At 39.4% G+C, this 24,892-nt stretch overlaps 1 protein-coding gene across 5 annotated transcripts in view; it reads right to left on the bottom strand.

The window, feature by feature from the left end:
- UBXN2B (UBX domain protein 2B) overlaps nucleotides 1-24,892 on the bottom strand; it is a 42,589-nt gene that overhangs the window by 5,489 nt on the left and 12,208 nt on the right. For 2 of the 5 annotated variants that reach the window (XM_052787254.1, XM_052787255.1), the window contains 5 exons: nucleotides 23,471-23,548; nucleotides 21,973-22,082; nucleotides 21,372-21,509; nucleotides 17,760-17,921; nucleotides 14,170-15,838 (listed from right to left, as the gene is read on the bottom strand). In XM_052787254.1, coding sequence (XP_052643214.1) covers nucleotides 15,676-15,838; nucleotides 17,760-17,921; nucleotides 21,372-21,509; nucleotides 21,973-22,082; nucleotides 23,471-23,548 — 651 coding nt within the window. In that variant the 3' untranslated portion in view covers nucleotides 14,170-15,675. Of the gene's footprint in view, nucleotides 1-10,871; nucleotides 11,797-14,169; nucleotides 15,895-17,759; nucleotides 17,922-21,371; nucleotides 21,510-21,972; nucleotides 22,083-23,470; nucleotides 23,549-24,892 lie in introns of those variants that run through there. The other 3 variants (XM_052787257.1, XM_052787258.1, XM_052787256.1) reach the window with 3 other exon arrangements.

Here is a 24,892-nt window from a genome sequence, read left to right as displayed (position 1 = left end):
TTAACAGCAGTTATGCAGAAGCCAAGACATAACATTTTAGGAAGAGCAGTACCACTATGACAGAGATTGCTGATGGGTGACCAAGGGTGAGGATGAGGTACTGTTTTTGAGACTTGACCTGACTAAAGACACTCAAGTGTCACTTGAGTGAAGCAGGTATAAATGCAACTGATGGGAAGCCAGAACAGCACTTAAAATCAGTACTCCAGAATGTGATTTTAAATGGTGCATTCAGCAAGCTATGAAGCAGGAAAGGAACATGGCATGATCACCGCTAAAGTAAGCTTGCATTAGGTAACAAAAGAGCGAGGGAAAACAAAAGGTTAAGAAAAGGAGTGACAGACAGGTTGACTCTCCGGAGATACCATAGGATGGAGTCAGAAGAGCAGGAGAGCCCAGTAAGAGCGCCGGTTCAGTGGAAAACCCGAACCTCCATTTCCAGAGTAGACCTCAGACAGACCCTATTCCAAACAGCTACTGCTGTAAATAAAATACAGAAGACTGAATCCACATGCATGTACTTATGCAAATATTTGCTACTCCTCTGATCAAAGTTATTAGGTGATAATGTTCAGCCTTGGAAACAGGCCTTGAACAGCATTTATTAAGGTGTTTCACTACTACAGCTATTGCTAAAGATCAGTACACCAAACTGCACCATCAATCAGCCTTGAACCTTTGTGCAGAGGACTACCAGTAAAAACATACAGAAAATAATTTATCTGGAGCCTGCCAAATAAAACACACGTGCAACTACCACCAGCACCACAGAACCATTATTACAATTTATGTATTGTCAAAAACATGCTGGGCAACAAGAAGTAACTAAGGAAATAATAGAGAATTTTCACTGCTTGTTAGGCTTATCTAGGGGATAATCATAATATTTTTGAGGCAGATGTTTTTCATAAGTTAACAGCCTTTACTTCAAGTTCCTAGCTTCAGCGTAATATGGGGTTTTGTAATGAATATATGGTAAGCATACGAGAAAGAAAGGCAAAAATTGGGTGCCACATATATAGATGAAAATAATTTATGTTATAGTCCAAAAAACAAAATATTAAATTGTGCCACCAAAGCCTATAGGAAAATAAAATAAAAAAAAGCTTAAAGTCCTATTTTGAGGGTGACAGAGAGCCAGAGTGAGAGTCAGCTCTCAGATTAAGAAACCTATCTGCACGTGTCCATACATGAACTAGGTTTCAAAACTCCTCATATAGCCAATGGAGATCTGGTCAGCACATGCAGACAGCTGAACACCAGCAGCTGCCAAAGTATGTGTGAGCACTTTAGGGTAAACCAAATAAATCTCTAAATTGAAATTATGGCAATAACAAGGGGTTTGACTCATTTGTCCCCACACAGGTATCTAAAGACATTTGAAGTGCCCTGTGGTATCCCATGTAATCTCTAGACTCCCTCCAAACGGGCATGCGGATCCCGTATGTCAAGTGTCAAATCTGTCAACTTCATGATCCCAGAGACTGAAAAGCTTCTGAGATCTGACTGTGAGATAGCAGCCTGATCAAGCCCTAAATCTCCACCGAGTAGAATCGAAGCTGGGCACCTTGCTCATACGTAAATGTGTACAGGTAGATACCTACATTTAAGTGTCCTAATCTTTGAACTGAATCCCATTCTCAGAGTTTCGAGGACTGTCAAAGAAGTGTAGGCTTGAATTCAGTTTTGGTCATCGACTTTTAAAACAAATTTTGATTTCTAGAGGAACAATAGCTATTGATCATATAAAATAATAAACCTGCCCTGGAGACTTTTGCTCTCAATGACTCTCTGAAAGGAGATCCTGGAGAGACCATGTTCTTGGTTTAGGCATCGTATAATGTAATTCATGCATAAGCCAAGGGAGTCAAGACTGCACAGTTCTGGCAAAACACTTTGGTCAATAACTTTTGTGGAAAAAAATGTAAATTGTAGTCAATCAAAACAGTTATATAGGGTTTGTATTTCCTGAATTGCTTGGATTGGAAATAAGCAAATTAATTCTTTCCTTTCATTGCATACAAAATGACATTTCTGGTTTTCTTCCCATTTAAAAAGCGCTCTCATTTCAAAATGACTTCAAGTATGGAAAGCATAGCACTTCGTTTCATTTGACCTATGCTGGCTGTCGCAATGTTTTGGTTTGCTGAAGATTCTGATATATTTTACTTAGGTCAGATCTACTAAAAAGCTATCATTCAACTCTTTCTGAAATGAATTATTTTCATAGCTTCCCTAGTAACTAAAACTTATGCTTTTTCCATTTTAACCATAGAACTGTTAACTTTCTCCTACCATGCATTCATGTATTGAAATCTTTGTAGACTCATTGTCCTGGTTTCAGCTGGGAAGGCGTTAATTTTCTTCCTAGTAACTGGTATAGTGCTATGTTTTGGGTTCAGTATGAGAAGAAAGTTGATAACACACTGAAGTTTTCAGTTGTTGCTAAGTAGTGTTTATACTAAGTCAAGGATTTTTCAGCTTCTCATGCCCAGCCAGCAAGAAGGCTGGAGGGGCACAAGAAGTTGGGAGGGGACACAGCCAGGGCAGCTGACCCAAACTGGCCAAAGGGGTATTCCATACCATGTGACGTCATGCCCAGTGTATAAACTGGGGGGAGTTGGCCTGGGGGGGATCGCTGCTTGGGAACTAACTGGGCATCAATCAGCAAGTGGTGAGCAATTGCATTGTGCATCACTTGGTTTGTATATTCCAATCCTTTTATTAATATTGTCATTTTACTATTGTTATTATTATCATTATTAGTTTCTTCCTTTCTGTTCTATTAAACTGTTCTTATCTCAACCCACAAGTTTTACTTTTTTTTTCCCGATTCTCTCCCCCATCCCACTGGGTGGGGGGAAGTGAGTGAGCGGCTGCGTGGTACTGAGTTACCGACTGGGGTTCAACCACGACACTCATATAGCATTTTCTTTTGAAAACATTTACCAGCCACTTCTTTGGAGTTCTTACACAGTAAAAGTTCCCCAGGACTCTTGGCATTGGTTTGCTTCCAGTCTCGTCAACATCAGTAGGAACTTAATCTAAAAATTCCACCATAGGAAGAGGAACCAATGTATACTGCTCTTGAAAGTTTCCTCTATAACTTTTACTATAAGGCCAGAAAGTGGCTCACAGCCATACTGTTCAAATCAATTGGTGAGATGCATGTTGCACAAACCCTTTACAGTAAAAGTTCAGGTGCAGAGCTGCATCTTTTTTGTTTACTTTAAAATATAACAGAGAAGACCTATCCAAATTCCTAATCACAAATCAGTCACTGACTGTCATTTTATAATACTTTTTGTTTTGTTTGCCGTTTATTCTAATAAGCTTCTACATATTTATGTTTGATGCTGCAGATTTTTCTTATAAACATAAGAATTTTATTAATTTGCTTGTTTTATGTAAAGCAATAGAGAACAATCACTACTTACAGAAGGAAAAAAGAGCCTGTCTCACTAGGCTCATTGGTGCAAGTCAAATCTACTTCCATCATTACTTTCCTCCCCCAAACCTCAGAAAGAAACTACATTAATCATATAATTCAAAGGAAGAATTTTAAAGAAATGTGAAGACACCTGGAAAACTCTTCTGGGTAAGAAGTACATTCTAGCCTACAGGACAACCTCACTAATATAAAATTGAAAACTGAGTCATACTCCAAAAACTTACAAAGTCATAATTCTGTGGGAAAAGATTGTTTTAGTCTTTGGGATCTTTCCCCTTCTCAACACCTATTCTCATCATTTGTGAAATAAGGTGTCTCAAGTCCTTGTTCTAAGAGTTGTCACTGGTGGGAATGGTCCCAGCAGGTCCACAAACCTCCATCTTTTCATTTGACATGTGCATCACATCAGTGTGTTTTTCCTCAGCCAGGGAATTCACAGAATCATAGAATAGTTTGGGTTGGAAGGGACCTTTCAAGGCCATCTAGTCCAACTCCCCTGCAATGAGCAGGGACATCTTCAACTAGAACAAGTTGCTCAGGACCCTGTACAACCTGACCTTGAATGTTTCCAAGGATGGGGCATCTACCACCTCTCTGGGCAACCTGTTCCACTGTTTCACCACCCTCATCATAAAAAATGTCTTCCTTACATGTAGTTTGAATCTACCCTCTTTTACTTTAAACCCATTACCCCTTGTCCCATCACTACGGGCCTTGCTTAAAAGTTTATCCCCATCTTCCTTATGAGCCACCTTTAAGTATTGAGAGGCTGCAATAAGGTCTCCCCAGAGCCTCCTCTTCTCCAGGCTGAACAACCCCAACTCTCTCAGCCCGCCCTTATAGGAGAGGTGTTCCATTCCTCTGATCATTTTTGAGGACCTCCGCTAGACTCGCTCCAACAGGTCCATGTCTTTCCTGTGCTGAGGACTCCAGAGCTGGACACAGCACTCCAGGTGGGGTCTCACCAGAGCAGAGTAGAGGGGCAGAATCACCTCCCTCGACCTGCTGGCCACGCTTCTTTTGATACAGCCCAGGATACGGTTGGCTTGCTGGGCTGTGAGTGCACCTTGCTGGCTCATGTCCAGTTCTGCATCCATCATTACCCCCAAGTCCCTCTCCACAGGGCCGCCCTCAATCCCTGCATCCCCCAGCCTGTATTGATACCGGGGGTTGCCCCGACCCATGTGCAGGACCTTGCACTTGGCCTTGCTGAACCTCACGAGATTCACACGGGCCCAATTCTTCAACTTGTCCAGGTCCCTCTGGACGGCATCCCGACCATCAGGCATGTCAACCGTACCACTCAGCTTGGTGTCATCTGCAAACTTGCTGAGGGTGCACTCAATCCCACTGTCTATGTCACTGATGAAGATATTAAACAGTACTGGTCCCAGTATGGACCCCTGAGGGACACCACTTGTCACTGATCTACACCTGGACATTGAGCCATTGTCTAGTACTCTCTGGATACGACCATCCAGCCAATTCCTTATCCATTGAACAGTCCATCCATCAAATCCATCTCTCTCCAATTTAGACAGAAGGATGTTGTGAGGGACCATGTCAAAGGCCTTACAGAAGTCCAGGTAGATGACATCCATCGCTCTTCCCTTGTCCTGTGATGTAGTCACTCCATTGTAGAAAGCCACTAGGCTGGGTCAGGCAAGACTTGCCCTTGGTGAAGCCTAATTCATTACCTTATACTCCATGTTTCTCACCTCCACAGATTTCCTGTACTACTATGAGTTTAAATGCAACCTGATTTTTTTGTCCCTTACTAGGTCTGGAGAGTAGGGTGAAAGAAGCCTAGAGTACAGACGAACAAGAGGTAGCTTTCAACCTAAATTATTCCATGATTCACCCCTTCTCTTTTATCCCAGTCTTGGTACTTGAGCAGGGAAAGGAAAGCTTCAAGGTACTGATGCAGTGCTTATAGAAGAGGTTCATAAGCAGAGTCACTTTTTGCTGGTGGAGCTTTCGTTTGTTTGTTTTAACTTTCTCATCTAGAAAACCTCATCAGCTCACAGAACGAGAACAAAATCCTGCCGACTTCTGCAGCAATCCAGTCTGGCTGTTCTGCTTTAGGAAACAGAGAAACAAGAGAAAAATAAAAGAGAAGAAACAACAGAAAGGGGAACTTCTCCCACAGCTACGTTGCAATATCTGCAGTCTTTAGCATGTCATGGGTTGACAGATCAGCTGCAACAACAGCTAAAATCCCATTACTGGGATGAAACTATGAGAGTTGGCAATACTGCCAAAGTGCTCTGAACTTAGGTTAAAGGTGATAACTGTCCACTTAGTCAAAAATGGTGAGGAAAGAGAGAGGCATACTCTAGTATGCAAAAGACAGAAAAGACATGGGGAAAAAAAAAGTCCATAATAATGCACTGCTGTGAGAATCAGCCACCCCCACCTCTCATGCTAACGAAGGTCCTTTGTTGTTACCATTCACTTCTTATGTCTACTACAGTATTTCACTAGAAAGATCCCCTGTGTTCACAGTATTTTAGCTCACTGAGTAAGGGAGTAGGCTCATGCTTCCAGAGCAAATCTTGCCTTTTACCCGTATCTACGGATTAAAGGACTTCATTCTGACCAGAGTAGGGCTGAGAAACATCCAGATACCAATACCTTCAGAGTAGTGGCAACTGAGAAGCAACACAAAAGAGATTCAAGGTCTTTAATATGAAAAATTTAGCTTAGCTATGCCAAAAAAAGGAAGTGCAAGGAGTGCAGAAAGCAGAATCCAATAGCGATGTTTGCATCAAACGTGACAATCTTCCATGACTGAGTTGAGGAAGAGTCGTCTTCCTTTCTTCCGCTATAAAACATGTCTTCCAATTGATTTCTTAAATATGCACAAAAATCTGGCTCTCAGAAAGACGAATCCTTGGGATACAAACTATTATGATCTATCCTCAAGAAAGTAATTTTTCAGCAGAAAAGAGACTGCTACATGATCAGCCTAATTAGCCACCCAAGCAACTCATTACTCAAGCGGAAGCATTAGCTGCAGAAGACCAAATAAAATAGATGAGGTCCAACATAACAGATGAGGTCCTGAGAGTACAGAATGAAAATATGTTGTCAGAAGACTCCCTCAGTATCAGTGATAGATGCTCAAGTAGGCAATAATACAAAAAAAAAGCATGTCATTTATGAAAGATGGGCAGCCACCTGCATAGGAAGCATAGAATGCAAGCTCTGTGGGTGCTATGATAGCTGGAGTAAGAAGGCAGTGTCTTTTACTGTCACATCCGTTGAAGCTTTTCTAGCAGAAATACCTGATACAGATTACAATCTGTTCCTCCCTCAGAATGAGAACATAAAGGAGAAAAAAATCTCCCCCTAATAATTTTCTATGACCAACTTGCATCGTGTTTGTAATCAACTGCTCTGTGTAAAGGCAAACCAGAAAGGAAAACTGGGCTCTACTGATATTAGCAGCTGCTTCTTAATTGCTTACTAACATTCAGTTCTGGCCTTCAAATCTCCAATATACTCAGGCTTCTTTTGAAAGCCTAACACTTTCCTGTTGTTATAAAGTAGAAGTTATTGGCAGAATCTACATCCATATTTCATTGAGGGAATTTAGACAAAATACTTACCACATCCTGAACAAACAATAATATAGTTCATTCTTGAAGATTAGTCTGATTTCATCAGACCAGCAGCTTTGGCAACCGCTGCTTGTTTCATCTATAAAATCCTAATCCAGATAAATTTTTCCTATCTGATAGTATAGTTACAGATATTTTTTATCCTGTCTTGCAGGAATTAAAATACCCTTATAACTGTAGACAAGCTCTCTATAATAATGCTACTGCTACTACACAAAATTTCAAGTTCTTCTGAATATATTACAGAAATCTATACTATTGGCTATCACGTTGTTACTCTATGGAAAAGAGACTGATTTGTTCATCTAAGAGTAGACTTAAACAAGTCTATTAGCAAAATGTAGTTTTCTCCATAATAGAGATACCTCACTATTGTAACAGCATTTAACAAATACTTAGTTACTGTGCTTGTACAAAGACAGCAGCACTATCTGAGCTTGCCTATGCTACTATTTGAAGAAAATTCATAAAATTAAATGTGTGTTTGTTGGTGGCCTTGGCCATGAGTAAAGGCTATTTGGAAATCACTAACTCCAGGTCACCTCTACCTTCTCTGCTTGCGCAGTCAATTGGGTAATAAAGCCTATACAGACAACTAAGGCAAACAGACCTTGCCAGGTTGACATGTTCTGACTTTTTATGGGTTCAGCTAAACTGCCACTTTGAAAGAGAAAGAAAGAGAAAACAAATAGTCTTCTCTTCCATATATTTTCTCTACACCAAAGCTACAGATTATAACCATCAATGCATCAACTTGGAGATCCATGGGACTGATACTGCAGTATCTGTCAAGGCCCTAGGAGCTAGAAGTGGAGAAAGCAATAACGTAGTCATTAAACTGATTTTTTATTGTTTCAAAGTTTTACTGCAGTGGGGCCTGAAGATTGCAACTAGAACTAGGCAGCCACTATTTTTAGGAATTGCAGACACACTGAGAGACATGGCATCAGCCACAAAAAGCCTAGGATTCGAGCATTAAACCTGAAGTTAATTATTCTTACATGTGCCTACAGGCAGGCCAACAGTCTCCAGGGAGTTGCTTAGGAAGACAGGCATTAAGCGTTGCAGGCTCAAGCCTTTGATACAGATAAAGAGACTTCCTGTACACGAGATGTTTAGCTGAGCAAATAGGTAAAAACTGCTGTGTGGAAGAGGTCAGTGCAGGCTAGAGGAGAAACATGGAGAATCAAAGTTCTTCCAAAATCTTTTCAAGGTTCTAGTTTTCTCACATTTATTTGCTGACATGGTGACCTACTCCACATCTTTATCATATGTGCAACCTAAGCTTTATTTCATCATTTGGGCCATGAGATACTACAACCCCCCCCAAAAAACCCAGGCAGTACTGTATTCCAAGGCTGAGCCCTGCAACATAAGAATACAAAAAGCACTAGCTAAGTACACTCATATATTGTTAAGACTCCTCTGGGGGGAGTGTCAAAGAATACTCAGATTTAAACATGAAACATCAAAACACTGGAGAACTCTGTGCAGCCTGGAATACACAATGACTAACCAAACTTTATTTGCTAATAAGCCAAGCAAAAAGAAATAATAATAATAAAAAAAAACTCTTGCCATAGTGAAGCGTAGACCTCAGGAAGGAGAGCTGCCCTCATGAGAACTCCACAGGGCTGGAGTCCTTGGGCAGAAATTATCTGGCAGCACCATAAGCTTACTAGAAGGGATACAGGGAAGACACCAAAACTTTGATTGTATAATTTGTTTTGTTTGGGGCACATGCATTAAAACCAATTAAATAGAAGTAGGGCAAGTGCAATATTTGTAAGTGACATGGTGAGAAGATGAGACAATCCAAACTTGCCCAATGTACCCCAGTTAAGTGTTAGTTTAGTGTATCTTGGGGTCTTATGCTGAAGAAACTGGATGAAGAAAGGTATTGAGGGAAAGGGGAAGACTTCAAGTCTGCCTTTTGTAACAGACTCTTGCAAACCACTACAACTGTCTGTAAGAACTGACATACTGCAGGCACTATGCTACTGAACAGGAACGACCAGTAGAGACAACAACTTGTAGATAGTCAGGAATGAAGGAAAGCAGGTGTCAGAAGCTCAGCAGCCTGGAGTACCAGCTTTGATCCAGCTAACAGCCTCCCACAGGACAATGACTATTTCAGCTGGGATGTGTTACAGGTCCCCACTAAACAAGCATCCTCTCCTGCCTACATTTGCTGAGTGTGGTTGTTCTGCCTCCTAGGCCCAAATTGCCTCCAGGCTTGCCAGACTGACACATCCATCTGTCCCCTCTCCTCTGTTTATTTAGCTCCATTCATTTAAGTAATTGCTTTAGAGAGGAGTAATTATGGATCATGGAGACCCAGACAGAAACCTGGAAGCTGAATTGCACTACATTAAAAAAAACCAACAACCCAAAAACAAGCAAAAAACCCCTTTGAAATTAAATCCTTTTGTCAGCAAGTAAAAATGACTTTGCTAATATCAACACCTTAAATCATCATATTGCAAAGAATCTTTCATTTCCAATTTTCCCTCGTCCGCATGACAGGTGCTGTTAATGTACAATGGGCAAGACAGAAACGTTCAGGGAATCTCCCTTAAGGCATATCCCTAATAATAGGGCTTAGTCCTCCATTAAGGGTTGTGACTGATGCCAGACCTATCTTTTAAGCCTAGCTGAAACCTAGAATATTTCCAGGCCTTTGAGTTTTATTTTTTATTCTACCAAGGTAGATTGTTAGCCTCTATCTTAACACCAGCTTGCAGTACAGTCAGGGCAGGAAGAGTTAGCTCTCTCCTTGCAAGCCAACTGCACAAAGTTTATTTTTACCATTTTCACAAAGAGCAGAGGGAAGCGCACCTTCAAAACAACTAAAATCAAGTTAGAGCAGCCACTTTCCCTTTTGGGGGATGAAAAGCTAAATGTTAAATATACATCTATAACTCAGTGGTACATCTGAACCTTCCCAGTGTTGGGATTTAAGATAGGATTCAGGTTCACTTTTTTTCCTCTGAGCAGATCCTTTTAAGGTCTAATTGTCTGTTCTCTCCAGATGAAGCATTCACTCTTTTCACACAGACCAAATCCTGCCTTACAATTTTTTGCGTGGTGACCAAGGTTACCAAGCAACTCCAACTGTGTCTGTTTCCAGGAAAAATAGTGTTCAGGAAGACTCCTTAGAAAACTCAAATAATTATTAGACAATAAGAGCAGGAGCTCTTTAGTGGAAAAACATTTTAACATAACCATCTGCCTTATGCTCCCTCTTTTGCTTTCAATGATTCCTTTTAGACTACAGGATTTGAGGACTGCTATAGGAAGTAGCACTGCATTAAGAAAAATATGCAGGAATATAATTTTATAGTTAAAAGAGTTGAAAGCACACACATGATATATTCAAAACAAGAGAACCAATATAAAAAAAGTGATAAATAAAAAAGTGGAAACAAGTATTCACATGTATCAGGGTACTCATTCATGGACAAAAAGTGGTAGCACTATTCCACATTCAGAGCCAAAGTCTTCTCCATTGAAAATTTCTCTATTTCTTTTAACAAGAACCAGCTTGCCAAGAGAATAGGAATTCAAATGCAAGTAGAAATAAATACCTCATCTAAGTTCTTCTCTATTAACTGCAAACTTCCCAAAAAACTAGCACTTATATTTTCACATTCAGGCAGAGATTTTTATTTGTAAAATCTAATTTAAAATGGATTAAATTAATTGGCATGAAAGACTGTAAGGACATTTGCATTGTGAACATCTGATTAATGATGATTTAATTTGATTGGGAAATCAAGTTGGGTTCCTAACTTGATTAGGAACAGTTGCAAGATAAACAGGAATGAATTCTGTTCACTGAAATGGAGCATTTGTCTGGGGTTTGTACAATGCAGGCACTAAAGTTCTGAGGCTTCCATTGGTCCAAAACACTGTAGACAGCTATTACCATGAAAAAGTTCATTAAAATTTAATTTGGAAATCAGAAAATTTATTTTGTCCTCAAAATGCAATCAACTGGTAATTTTTAAGATAGAGCTAGTAAACACTATGAATTCTATTTTTTTTTTTTGCTAGAATAGACAATCAAAATTTTTATATCAGCACCTAGTAAGACACTAAGAATTCCATGAAATAAATACCAGCTTTGCAGCCCTGCAGAAGTAACTCCTTCAATTCGAACTTCAGCTAAAAACATCATATAGGAAAATGACTCCTGGGTATTCCCATTTGGGAATACTTGCTCATTAGTATTTAAACAGTCTAAGATCTCACCAAATTAATTTGGACTGAGGTAGATTTATAAATGTAAAATAGTAGCTCTTCCATAATAATAATAAAAAATAATAATTTAGGGAATTATTTCCACAGTTAGGAATGTCTCACTCAGTTTACCTTACTGCAGTTTGGAATAACGCATCTATCTTCTCATACCCCAGAAAAAGAGCCCAAATACGTAGTTTGTAGATCACATATTTAACTCAAGAGCAGACAGCTCCCAGCAAACAGAAAAGAACTAGATACCCTCCCCACTTCTCAGTTTTAGATTAAAAAATTTTTAAACTTCATTTCTCCCCTTTAACATCCAGATGTGCTGCCAGAGAGCTCTTCAATTACGGTCAGAACAGGACCATTACTAAAGGAGAAGAGTTGCAAGTAAGAAATGTAAGAAGGTGAATTCTGGTCTGTAATCTGAGCTCTGTTAATCATCTCTCTGAAGTTCAGCAGACTTTTTTGGAATGTCTGTAAAGAAAATATTGAAGATGTATAGTGAGGTACGTAATGTTTCCAGCTTTTAAATATGAAACATACAGCAGAATTTATTAATTATGACTGGACAGAGGCAAAGTAAATTGCTTTCCAAAAACTAAGCCATCTTATTTTACCTTGTTGTCTCAGTAGCAAAACCCAAATAAATTTGATTTAATTAAAACAAATCTTACAGAAAGCCAGCATAACAGTGAGAATTAAACAAAAAACAGGAGAAGTTGATTTTCAAGGTTGGTTCATTCCAGTAGTTCAACTATTGAAAAACATGCTTTAATTTCACTTTGAAAATAACCTGAACTGAGTTTCCAGTTTTGTACAAGCTTCTAATTCTTGTTATGCTTTTCTCTACCAAAGAGTCCTATAATACTTTTTCCCCCTCTGTGAAGTAACTGCCCACTTTAAATCACCTCATCTCTCTGTTTTCCTCCTGATAAGCTACCTGTTTTGAGCTCTTTTAAGATAAGATATTTAATCGAGCATTTCCATTGATTTTTTTGGTCCCATCTCTAAAGTCTTAAGAAGCAGGACCAGCACCATAAACAGTATCAAACTCACCAATAACAACACAGGGATTAAAATCATCTCCCAGTCACAAAGTCAACTCTGTAAACCTCAAAGGGGTGTAAATAGTTGTGCTGCACTGTTTTCCAACTGTCACCCAACTTCTTTCCAGGGCCAGTGCCTTCCAGGCTATTAGTGTCTTTCACAGCTGGTTCCAGATTCATAACTTGACATTTGGCTGTATTAAGGATGCAATTGATCCGATTGCTACAGTTCACTAAGTGTTCATCATAGTTGCCACTTACTGTTGTTTATCATTGCACTAATCTTTGGGTTTTCAAAGCTTATTTTCAGATAATTGATAAGCAGCTAAGTAGTACCAGTCCTACTTTTAATCTCTTCAGGAACCCATTCCAACTATATTCATCCCATAGAAACACCACAAGCTTACTGCTTTTGGCATGCCATGAATTCAATATTTATTATTCCAGACTTTTGCTGCTCACTGTCTCATCATCTCAAACAGCACATGCCTATGCTGAGGCCTGTCAGGCTTAATCAGCATGAGCATGGGGAAGGCGCATCTCTGTTTATTCTCCCTGCACAGAATAGTATCATTTAAAGATCATAGGAGCTTTAGCTTAATGCAAGCGCTAAGCAGGGAGCTAGTAATACCACCTCTGAGTGCTTGCATGCTCTTCCTTGGTTCATTTAATATTGGATAGATTTTCACCAGAGTGAGAACAGCATGAGACAGCTGTTAATATATGCTAATTGTACAAGTGTGTCCAGTAGTCTGATTAAAGCAGAACGTTTACAAACGTCCCAATGTGCTGCTGAAAGACAGAGAACCCCAAAAACTAATGAGCCTGATTGTGTTTATCCAGAATAAATGATTACAAAGATGGGAGTAGTGTCCAAAACCCAAAAGCACAAGTATTCGGGTCCAGAGAGATTTTCTTAAGAGAAAACATTCAATTTTGCATTATTTGGCTCTGTGTGATAAAGGATTTCTGGGAAAGACAAGCAGAGGTGAAGCCTGAGCCTTTCACAAACTGCCTACAAGAGCGACAGGATTATTAACTGTATTTCACAGAAGCTAACAGGAATTCCCAAGAAGCTCAGCAGCCTTGCTGTGAGGGAAAGATCATCCTCTACAAAGTTCCTTCTCCCTTGTTTCAGTCTCCCTTCTCCCTTGTAGCCAGTCTTAACTGCGTATCCACATAGGTCTGTAGTCAAAGAATTGTTTTGTGCCAAAAATGCCAAGATGTTAGCTACGTGAGTGAGAATTTAATGTTAATAAAAGGTATGATATAAAATTATGAGACACAAGATTCTATAGGTTTTAAAGTACTGAGAAGCAGTGAAATATTTAAACATGAGCATTGATATATTTTCTTAGTGCTTGACAAACTAATGTCAACTACTGGGACCCCCAGTTACTCTCAGCTGCTACTGAACACGAAAATTTACCAACTATTTGAAACAAAGAGATTGTGATAATATGCAGTTGTGGTTTTTGGTATAACAGCAGGGAAAAAAACCGATTTAGTTAACCACTGTTCTTCATACATCAGTGTTTAATTAATAAAGGTCTTCAGAAGTAATAAGTAATGTAACTTTACCTATAATCTGAATTGAAATATGCCCAAACCACAGACTGCCCAAGATCAGTATCACGATACTGACTCTGGCCTTCCATTTATATAGAGAAGTGTTAGTATATAAAATATATGCATAGTAAGTGTCCATTCCTTTCCATTTAGGCTTAAATATTTGGCATGCAACACAACCACCACTTCATCACAACATAAATTGCGAAGAAAACAAGAAGTGTTGCCTATGGTCTTTATAGCTTAAAACTTTAATTACTTAGCACGTGAAATGAATTATGATTAAAATCATGCAGATATTCAGATTACAAAACCAAATACTTCAAATACAATTGCACAATTAAAATTTACTCAGTCAAATATCTACTTTGAGGTAAAAATGTAAGATTAATCAAATATACTGAGCAAATATAAGCTTAGCATAAATAAATATTGATATTTTCAGAATAATCAGTGAAAACAGCATTTTTAACACATATATCGGTACAAGAGATACAGCCCATTTACCCTCCTTCAGAGTGTGATCCACTCATCTGATATAAAGCCACAAATACTATAAAACTGCATAATACTAAAGCACAGCAGCCAGTTTGCCCACAACATAAGATTCCTACCTGCATACTGCAGTGTAGGGCCAAGTTATTTGAAAAAATATATAATTTCAAATATTAAGGGGTTTAACTATACAGCTTCCAAACAAGTATAGCGAAAGCTGCACAACCAAATCCCCATTGAATATTACAAAATGCCTTTGGCCAAAAGTCCAAATATAAAGACCTGAAATCCAGGTCAAAAATACACGACCAATTAACATGTCTACTTTTGTGCATGCAAGTGACAGCATAAACAAGTTCTGTGTTTGTGCACCTTTGTGTCTTTTTGTTTGGAGTTATTTAAGTAACTGTTCATGTGAAGAATCATGTAGCTGCACAGGGTTCAACTGCATATTCAGATTCAAAGTGACCACAGGCCTACTTTCATGAAATCTAAATCACAGCATTTCTCCAGATGACAGTGGTCTCTCCCATTTCTCTAGCTTCAAGAAGAAAAAAGTTCATACTTATTTTCACCACAAGTAGAACAACTGGAATACAAATGTCAACAACCTATTATAGTCTGTGATAGCTGAGATTTGCATCTCCTGAACTGATTCACTCATATGAGCAACAATACGGGGAAAATTACATAAAAACTAGAATATAAATATTATACTGCACCATGAAACACTACAAACAGAATATACAAAAATTGTATTAGGGCATTAATTATCTGTCAACCTATTAAACAGAACACCTTAATATTAATACAGCTTGGAAGGTAAACATAACCTACAGGCTAAGTTTTCAAATGGCTGTTTGTCAATGCAGCATAAAACATTTCCATAGTGCAAATCTTACCAACTGTATGAAAGATACTGTCCCCAAACGCTTCTCCCCTCACCCCTCTCAAAATAATGAAGAGTCATAAAGTCATACCTCATTTCACATTTAGTACAAGATGTGTTTGAAACAAACTAACATAGGGAAGCTTAATTTTAACACTGAAAAAAGGCTGAACAATGTTGAGAAATTCAAACAAAAAAGCTAGATATGCTATAGCTGGAAGACATGAAACCCAAAAATCTGATGCATGGAAGTGGGGTAATAAAAAGACACTGCTCTCTCCTTTTTTTCATCTGTTGGAAACGTATTGTATGACAAGACAGCACAGTCCCTATTTCATACCAACAACTGTAAGATTACTTTAATTGCTGAAGAATCACAGTGTTAAGTATATCTGCTTCTTGTAGTGTCAGGCTTTCATCTGTAAGCTCTTTATTTGGAAAGGTAGTCACAAGAACAAAATCAGTTGTTGCAAATGCTGGACGGGACTGGATAATGAAATCTCGAATATCCTTAATCCTGTGGAAACGATATGGACATGAAAACTGTGTATGATTCCATTTTGACATAAATCTCTGAATATTAAGATGATCAGAGAACACAAAACCTTCTAACAGACTAAACCATTTAATATGTCCTATTGATTTTACATTTCCATTTGATCCAGATGACTAATGGTTGTAGCCTAGAATTTTTTCTTCTTACAGAAAAAACCTGAAAAATTAAAATGAATATTTCTTGTTTTCTCAACGGAAATAAAATTTGTAACATAGAAGTATATTGCAAACTGATACTTAACACAGGAAGTCAAGTAATTTCAACACCAGCTCTCAAAAATTTCACTATTAATTAGTATATTGCAAAAAGGCTAAATTATTAATGGAAGGAAGAATCTTAAAATATATGGTGAAAGTGATGAGAAAGCAGAGGGGAATTATTAATGCACTTCAACAACAAGAGGTTTCTCCTACTTTCACTTGGCACTGAACTTCTGAACAATAGTTCATAAAACAATCACATCAACAGTATAACAGGAATAATTTAGTTTTATAAGACTTGGATGAAAAATGAGTAAGATTTTAGAGATAAAAACCTGAAATTTGAGGTTTCTCTCCTAAGACAGTAAGCTGAGAATAAATCTTTAAAGATCTATTGTAACTGATTAAATAGGCAAATTTACTGTAGCCAGATAAGCAGGGACTTCAACTTTCTATCAGTCTTCAAGGCTTATGACACAAGCAATGTGCTTTAGTAGCTGATTTTGATCATACATATGGCAAGGATAACTAAACGGATTCACATCCAAGAGAAAGTTAATAATGATTAAAATAAGCTTCTGTCAACACACCCTTGGTTACAGATGTTACTGGGAAGTTTACCACTTCTGCCCTTTCATGCAGACAGAAGAAAACCCATCATGGGTACAGAGGCTCTCAATAGGCCCTACTGTTTATCTAAGTCACTTCTCCAGCAGGTGCTGTGAAGAAATGTACACTGATAGTACAGGCCAGATCCTTATCAGGTCTGCTAAAATATGAAAAATTATTGCTGTATCTTTCTTCCTATTGGCATCTCAGCTAAAACTGCCTCGTTGTGGTCTGTGTATGTTGTCACGTGAAGAAAGCTGCACATTGGCTCTGCCCTTATTCTGAGCCAGAAGGAAAAAAAGGAAACAGGTGAACTCACCATATAACAATATTAACATGGAATTGGGTCCATGCTAAGACCACCTCCAAGGCAGGATTCAAGCTCAGTTTCAGCTGTGTTCTAACACTATGGTGCAGATTCCGGATCAGGGCTGGCTTGAACCGTGCTTGCTGTGAAGCATAGGTGGAACTACTGCCCAAATCTCTGCCCTCTGCCCAAAGTTCTCTCAGCCACGTAGTGCAAAGCAGAGCTTTGCAGAACCTTGCACTAACACAACCTCTTAGGCAAATAAATGGGGTTGGCCAAGACCATTTGTGGCAATGCCCCAACAATGTCAATAAAACTAATGGCAAGCTCTAATCAGCAAACTACTAACAGATCTAAAAAAATAGACACCTTGCAATAAAGTGCCTTCACAGTGTCATCCAAGTCAGCCACATGCTCCTCCCAAGAAGGGCCCAGGGTTGGGATGACTACATAGCAAGGTTGTCCAGATTTCAGTCACCCTAAGAACAGTTATGGCTGTTACTGTATCCTTACAAATCACAGGACGTAATCGGTCATAAAAGTTTGTGACTTCACAGTTATCAAATATCTTGTGTTTCCATGAACAGAATTTTGCTTTGACAGTCAATTTATCAGTACATCTGTGTTATGAAAATGACACTGAGCTATACATTTCAGTTGAGCTGTATTTTCCCCTTTTTCATCTCTTGCTGATATTCATTTAGTGACAAAACACAAACTTATTGAAATAGTTATGGTTACCTGCATTGATGCAGAATCAATTTACCTGTGTGTTTGATTAAATCTTTGTATTAATCGGCTTCCATCTGCTAATCTAATTTGAATTTTAGTTGCTGGCATGGAATCATCGATCAGAACAGGTGCACTGAGAATGGATTTCTCCTCCTCCTCTGGTGAAGAAGGTGTGCTGACTATTTCAGGTGTAAGGCTAAAGGATTGAAAAAAAAACCAAACCAGATGTTACCAATGGAGTCAAACCAGAACCGAGTGATGTTTCAGTTGTCTTTTTCACTGAATGAATACCATATATATAGCTAGTACAAACGAGCAACGAAAATCCTCTCAAAGTTATCTGAACTAAGTATAAACACAGGTTTTCTAACAGACACACAAATAATCCTTTAGTTTCTTGTCAATGATTGCAATATTTCATATTTCTCTTATAACTGCACATATCATTACATTTGCATGATTTTAAATAGGTAACCAAGTAGAAACAGAACTATCTTTGTTTACGCTTACAGAGCATGAAATGACAGTCTTTGATACTAAGATTTAGATATCATACCTCCTGGACTATATAAAAAAATAATCATGCACAACTATAGTGCACTAAACTGACCCAAACTGCTTTAGTAATTGCTTTCAGAAGTACTACTTTATGATTCTGGGCATCCCCCACCCTTTTAGAGCACAAATTATATTAACAGGTAATTGATATCATCACATAGTAAGCATGGAATTTTTTACATTTAGTATAAAAAGAATATAAATCTGATAGGAGATAATAATTTGACTGCTCCTTTCATTGCTTACATACCTGAAACTTCATAAGCTACCAGACCAAACAAATATGCTACACAACAGGTGTGCACATTTTCTTATATACAGAACCTCCTCTCTTCCCCACCTCTTCTCTTTAATAATCTGAGCAAGTGCTCAGGTGAAGAAGTTATTATATACAATTGTTCCCTATGTCACCCCTACCAGAGCTTACCACCTTCTCAGTTTTACTGAGCACACTTCCTCATTTTTAAAAAGATGAAATACAGATTAGAAACAGTTAAGAATCATTTATTGAATTAAATTACTTGCAGAAGCATACCAGCAATACTTCTGGCAACCAAACATATTACATGAATAAATGCAAACATGAACAGAAACCTAGAAGTACTTACAATTCAACAGCTAATATCAAGTCAGCTGAAAAAGATGCTATAAGCCTATAATTGTTATGTGAAAAAGCTGATGATTGGCAGAGTTGAGGTCACAATACTGTTAACTCTTACTGACCAACTTAAGGTGAACAGAGGTTATGCACTTTTGGACAAAGCAGTCTGAGATGTTCAGTCACAGGAATGACTTTTGGCACATTATGCATCAGTTCAATTGAATTCTACACATTAGACTTTTAACAGTATCAGCCTACCCTCGCACCGGGACAGCAAATGAAACAGAACCAGGTGTAAGCTTTCTGAAATCACTAAATTTCTTTTTTTTTTTTTACTACATATATAAAGTTCATACTTTATATTGTAGTTGGAGATGACACTAGAATTGAAGGAAGTGAGGGCTTCCAATCAGAGGTTAAAAGTTGAGCCTCTCCTCTCCCACAACCCAGGCTTTGCAGTATTATTTCATCTAGGGGAGCACGTGGAATTTCTCTGGTGGTTTGCTTTTAAAAAACAGCTCCTACTATAGATTTTTGCAGCATCATTTGAAGTTTTAATCAAATCCTAGTAGAAGTTGAGAGATTTTGATACAACTTATTGCTTATTTATTTTGGATCAAACTAAAAAAGTTAGTTTATCAAATTATTTCTCTTTCTTAAAGCTAACAGACTTGCCTTGTATAACGTACAATGAGTGACTGTTAACAAGGTTATATTTCAGGACAGTATTTCTACTGCTTCATTCCAGAAAAAATATATGGGAGTTACCCCCATACAAAAATACTTTCCATCTGCATTAAGTCAGGCATCAGCCATATTGCTGCAATAGCATCTCCTATTCCCTTTGTGATGATCCCAGCAGTAAAAGACAACATGTACTGCAGCTAAGTCAGAGCAGAGTGTATCCTTCCTGGCCAATACCACATTATAACTAAGTTCTGCCTGTTCCTCGCTAAATGAGGAACAATTTATTTGGGTCTGCTTCCTCTATCCAGAGATTTTCTCATGAAGTTTGTAAGTATTAATCACCTTTCGGCCTCCTTTGCTCCCGTTTTAAACACAGCTGAATTAAAAAAAAAATTATAGGCAAAATTATGTGCAAGAACAGGCAGAGAAATCTCATAGTCACAACAAAGCACAAAGCAGCTAGCAAATCTATGTTACCAGTTTCAACAGAGGACTAAGACTTAACTTTTTTTAAGATTATATATAAACTTTCATGATTACTGGTGACTCTGAAATCAGGGGTGAGACTTGTGGCACAGAATAAGTTTATATTGCTTTTGTCATCTGATTAGTTTCTCCAACAGTCTCCTAATTGATTAAATCCAGCTTTTGAAATAGATATGAACACAGAACAGAAAACCTAGCATTTTTTACTGTATTGGGCTTGCATGGCAAGGTTTTGGTAGTGGGGGGGGGCTACAGGGGTGACTTCTGTGAGAAGCTGCTAGAAGCTTCCCCTATGTCTGACAGAGCAAATGCCAGTCAGCTCCAAGACAGACCCGCTGCTGGCCAAGGCCAAGCCCATCAGTGATAGCGACAGCCTCTGGGCTAACATATTTAAGAAGGAGGGAAAAAAGTTGCTGTGCAAGTGAAACTGCAGCCAGAGAGAGGAGTGAGAACATGTAAGAGCAACAACCCTGCAGACCCCAAGGTCAGTGAAGAAGGAGGGGGAGGAGGTGCTCCAGGCGCCGGAGCAGAGATCCCCCTGAAGCCCATGGGGAAGACCATGGTGAGGCAGGCTGTCCCCCTGCAGCACATGGAGGTCCACGGTGGAGCAGATATCCACCTGCAGCCTGGGGAGGACCCCACACTGGAGCAGGCTCCTGGCAGGACCTGTGGACCCATGGAGAGAGGAGCTCACACTGGAGCAGGTTTTCTGGCAGGACTTGTGACCCCGTGGGGGACCCACGCTGGAGCAGTCTGTGCCTGAAGGACTGCACCCTGTGGAAGGGACCCAACGCTGGAGCAGTTCGTGAAGAACTGCAGCCCGTGGGAAGGACCCACATTGGAGAAGTTCATGGAGGACTGTCTCCTGTGGGAGGGACCCCACGCTGGAGCAGGGGAAGAGTGTGAGGAGTCCTGCCCCTGAGGAGGAAGGAGCAGCAGAGACAACATGTGATGAACTGACTGTAACCCCCATTCCCTGTCCCCCTGTGCCACGGGGTGGGGGGGATAGGTAGAGAATCTGGGAGTGAAGCTGTGCCCGGGAAGAAGGGAGGGGTGGGGGGAAGGTGTTTTAAGATTTGCTTTTATTTCTCATTATCCTACTCTGGTTTGATTGGCAATAAATTAAGTTAATTTTCCCCAAGTTGAGTCTGTTTTGCCTGTGATGGTAATTGGTTGAGTGATCTCTCCCTGTCCTTATCTCAACCCATGAGTCTTTTGTTATATTTTTCTCTCCCCTGCCCAGTTGAGGAGGGGGAATGATAGAGCGGCTGTGTGGTGCTTAGTTGCTGGCTGGGGTTAAACCATGACATTTACCTTCCAAGTTTTTGCCCTTCACCACTGAAAGCTTTGAATCGCAGTCTAGGCTTCACATATTCCTGTTCTTGGTGGTCTTCCATATCCAAATTAACCTGGCCACCATGAACAAGTCGCTGCAGTTCCACAGGAATTTCCCTTAATTACAAAAATAAAAGTTTCCCAATTACATACTGAACTGCAATACAAAATTACACAAAAACCTTACACAGTACAATATAAGTTGATACTATTAGTATGTTTACTTTAACAGTCATAGACATCCAATTGTTTTATGAACTGATTTCATCCTAAAGGAAGAAAAAAAACCAGTGAGCTGACAGTCAAAACCTAAAACATACTGACAGTCAAAACCTAGAATGAACTAACAAAACATGTGAAACTAAAAGCTGTTTGTAACAAGTAACATTTGGAGTTAAACCACCAAAAGGAACCAAAAATTTTTAAATGCCCTATGCATGATGACAAATACAGAATATATTTTATAGGTGCAGGCAGAGAAGAAGCCTGGAGCTTTTAATCATTATAAACATGCGGAGAAAGCATTTTTCTTCACTTCACTTGAAAGACATACCTCAAAAAAGTTGCCATTCTAACTTACCCTCTTTTAACAGACTCAAGAAACTGAGCATTTGTTGGGTCTGAATAGGATCTCAACTCCCCATCATCTAAACTGAAGCCATTCCTCCATAGTTTCAGCAAAATTTGAACCTATGAAGCAAAAACAGCAAAATAAAAAAACAACTGAAGATAGACAAATAAGGTATTTCAATTTCATACAGATTAGTTATACAATTTTTGATCTATACTTAAAAGAATTTGTAACAGACCACAAACAAGAATGCAAATGACAAGAGCACTGCACTCTAATTATCATTGTTAGAATCCTTTAAAAAAAGCAAACAATAGTTATAGACTACTATCTACTTCAAGACCACTTTTACACTTGGGGAAAAAGAATCTCTTAAGCTGCTATCCATGGATAGCAACAGATAATACAGTGACTGTGTAGTGATCTTCACAGTGTTCCAATTACTTTCAAAACCAGTAAACATTTATTGTTGATAAATTAAGAAATAAATCTATAAAATTACAAATTACTGCTGATACATCAGTTACAGTGAAAACTACTCTTTCCTCAAATTATTACATACTGAGCTCCAGTAAAGTTAATACTAGCTCCATTCAGTTCAAATGCTGAGAATCCTGGAAACCAGCTGCCTCCGCTCCTTTCTTATTTTGCTGCGTGCCTGTACGTACAGCCAGAGCCTTTCACCTTCAGAGCCTGCACCCCTCTTCCCTGCAACTGCCTTGCAGTCCAGCACAACCAGGCTTCCCTAGCCAGTAAAACTGCCCTTCCCTTAGAAAACTATCCCTTCCCCCAGTCATGGTAACCCCACTGCAACAGGCTTCTGGCTCAGTACAACTGGCTATTACTTAAAGGGTAGAAGGATTACTTAAGAGGGTAGAAGGTAGCAGCTCCTGGTGTGACATGATAGCACCCCCCAGCCTGAACCACATCCTTTGGCCTCACTCATTTCTTGGTTTTGTTTTAGATAAGCTTAACATTGGCTCTAGCCATTCACACAAGTGGCAAAGTGTACAGAACTTTGTTTTTCCTCGGCCTCTCCCTTACTTCCTGCTTTTTAAGTGAAAGGAAAGAAAGGCGATACAATTTTCAAAAGGCCTCTAACCTGCTGCTTCACCATTCCTAGAATACACCCATGCCCTCCAGTTTGAGACTGGCTACTTTGCAAGCCACAACAAGAAACAATTCCTAACCTAAGAGGATTAAAATGTTAGCATAGCTAAGAGAACGCAGAACAACAGCTGGAGGAAAGTAACTGAAAGGAATGTCTGCTAAGAATTTCAAACTAATTTACATCAGAAAATTCCATAATGGAGGCCTTAGGGGTATGCAATGAACGTCTGTCCTCTGTGGACACTTTAACAATTTCTACTTAACACATACCTAATATTTAGATATTAGTTTTTCCTCATAGACATAGTTACAGTAATACTGGCATTTCAAGCTGTAAACATGATTAAGTAGATATCTCTTGGAGATTCTGTTTCCTGCTATTCAGAATTTTACTTACATCCTGATTTTCTCCATATATATATTCAGAGTGCTTTTGTGATGAGTCACCCAATCTATATCCACCACCAGAAAATGACTGGAAAAAAAATACATAGAAAAGCTTATTGAAATAAATATCTGAAACAGTTTATTAAAATTCTTACCTAGGTGCAAATAAAAGCATCAGCAAGCTTGCTTCTGTAATAAAAAGCAAATTCACTGTTCTAACTTGTATATTTTCTAAGTGGAAAATTATACCTAGTAACCATAATCAGGCTAAGCAGGTTTTAAGTGATGCATTTCAGTTTCTAATCTGTACGCTTTTTCAAACATTAGAATCATAGAATAGTTTGGGTTGGAACGGACCTTTCAAGGTCATCTAGTCCAACTCCCCTGCAATGAGCAGGGACATCTTCAACTAGAACAAGTTGCTCAGGACCCTGTACAACCTGACCTTGAATGTTTCCAAGGATGGGGCATCTACCACCTCTCTGGGCAACCTGTTCCACTGTTTCACCACCCTCATCATAAAAAATGTCTTCCTTACATGTAGTTTGAATCTACCCTCTTTTACTTTAAACCCATTACCCCTTGTCCCATCACTACGGGCCTTGCTTAAAAGTTTATCCCCATCTTCCTTATGAGCCACCTTTAAGTATTGAGAGGCTGCAATAAGGTCTCCCCAGAGCCTCCTCTTCTCCAGGCTGAACAACCCCAACTCTCTCAGCCCGTCCTTATAGGAGAGGTGTTCCATTCCTCTGATCATTTTTGAGGACCTCCGCTAGACTCGCTCCAACAGGTCCATGTCTTTCCTGTGCTGAGGACTCCAGAGCTGGACACAGCACTCCAGGTGGGGTCTCACCAGAGCAGAGTAGAGGGGCAGAATCACCTCCCTCGACCTGCTGGCCACGCTTCTTTTGATACAGCCCAGGATACGGTTGGCTTGCTGGGCTGTGAGTGCACCTTGCTGGCTCATGTCCAGTTCTGCATCCATCATTACCCCCAAGTCCCTCTCCACAGGGCCGCCCTCAATCCCTGCATCCCCCAGCCTGTATTGATACCGGGGGTTGCCCCGACCCATGTGCAGGACCTTGCACTTGGCCTTGCTGAACCTCACGAGATTCACACGGGCCCAATTCTTCAACTTGTCCAGGTCCCTCTGGACGGCATCCCGACCATCAGGCATGTCAACCGTACCACTCAGCTTGGTGTCATCTGCAAACTTGCTGAGGGTGCACTCAATCCCACTGTCTATGTCACTGATGAAGATATTAAACAGTACTGGTCCCAGTATGGACCCCTGAGGGACACCACTTGTCACTGATCTCCATCGATATGTTGAGACTTTGACCACTACCCTCTAGTAGTAATTCAGCAGGTAACAGATTTTGATTTGGGATGCAACTGCAGGTTTGGGGTTTTTTTTTAATAAATTTTAATT

Source organism: Harpia harpyja, chromosome 5 (genome assembly GCF_026419915.1).
Source record: "Harpia harpyja isolate bHarHar1 chromosome 5, bHarHar1 primary haplotype, whole genome shotgun sequence".
Lineage (NCBI taxonomy): Eukaryota > Metazoa > Chordata > Aves > Accipitriformes > Accipitridae > Harpia > Harpia harpyja.
This window is presented reverse-complemented; position numbering and strand designations above follow the sequence as displayed.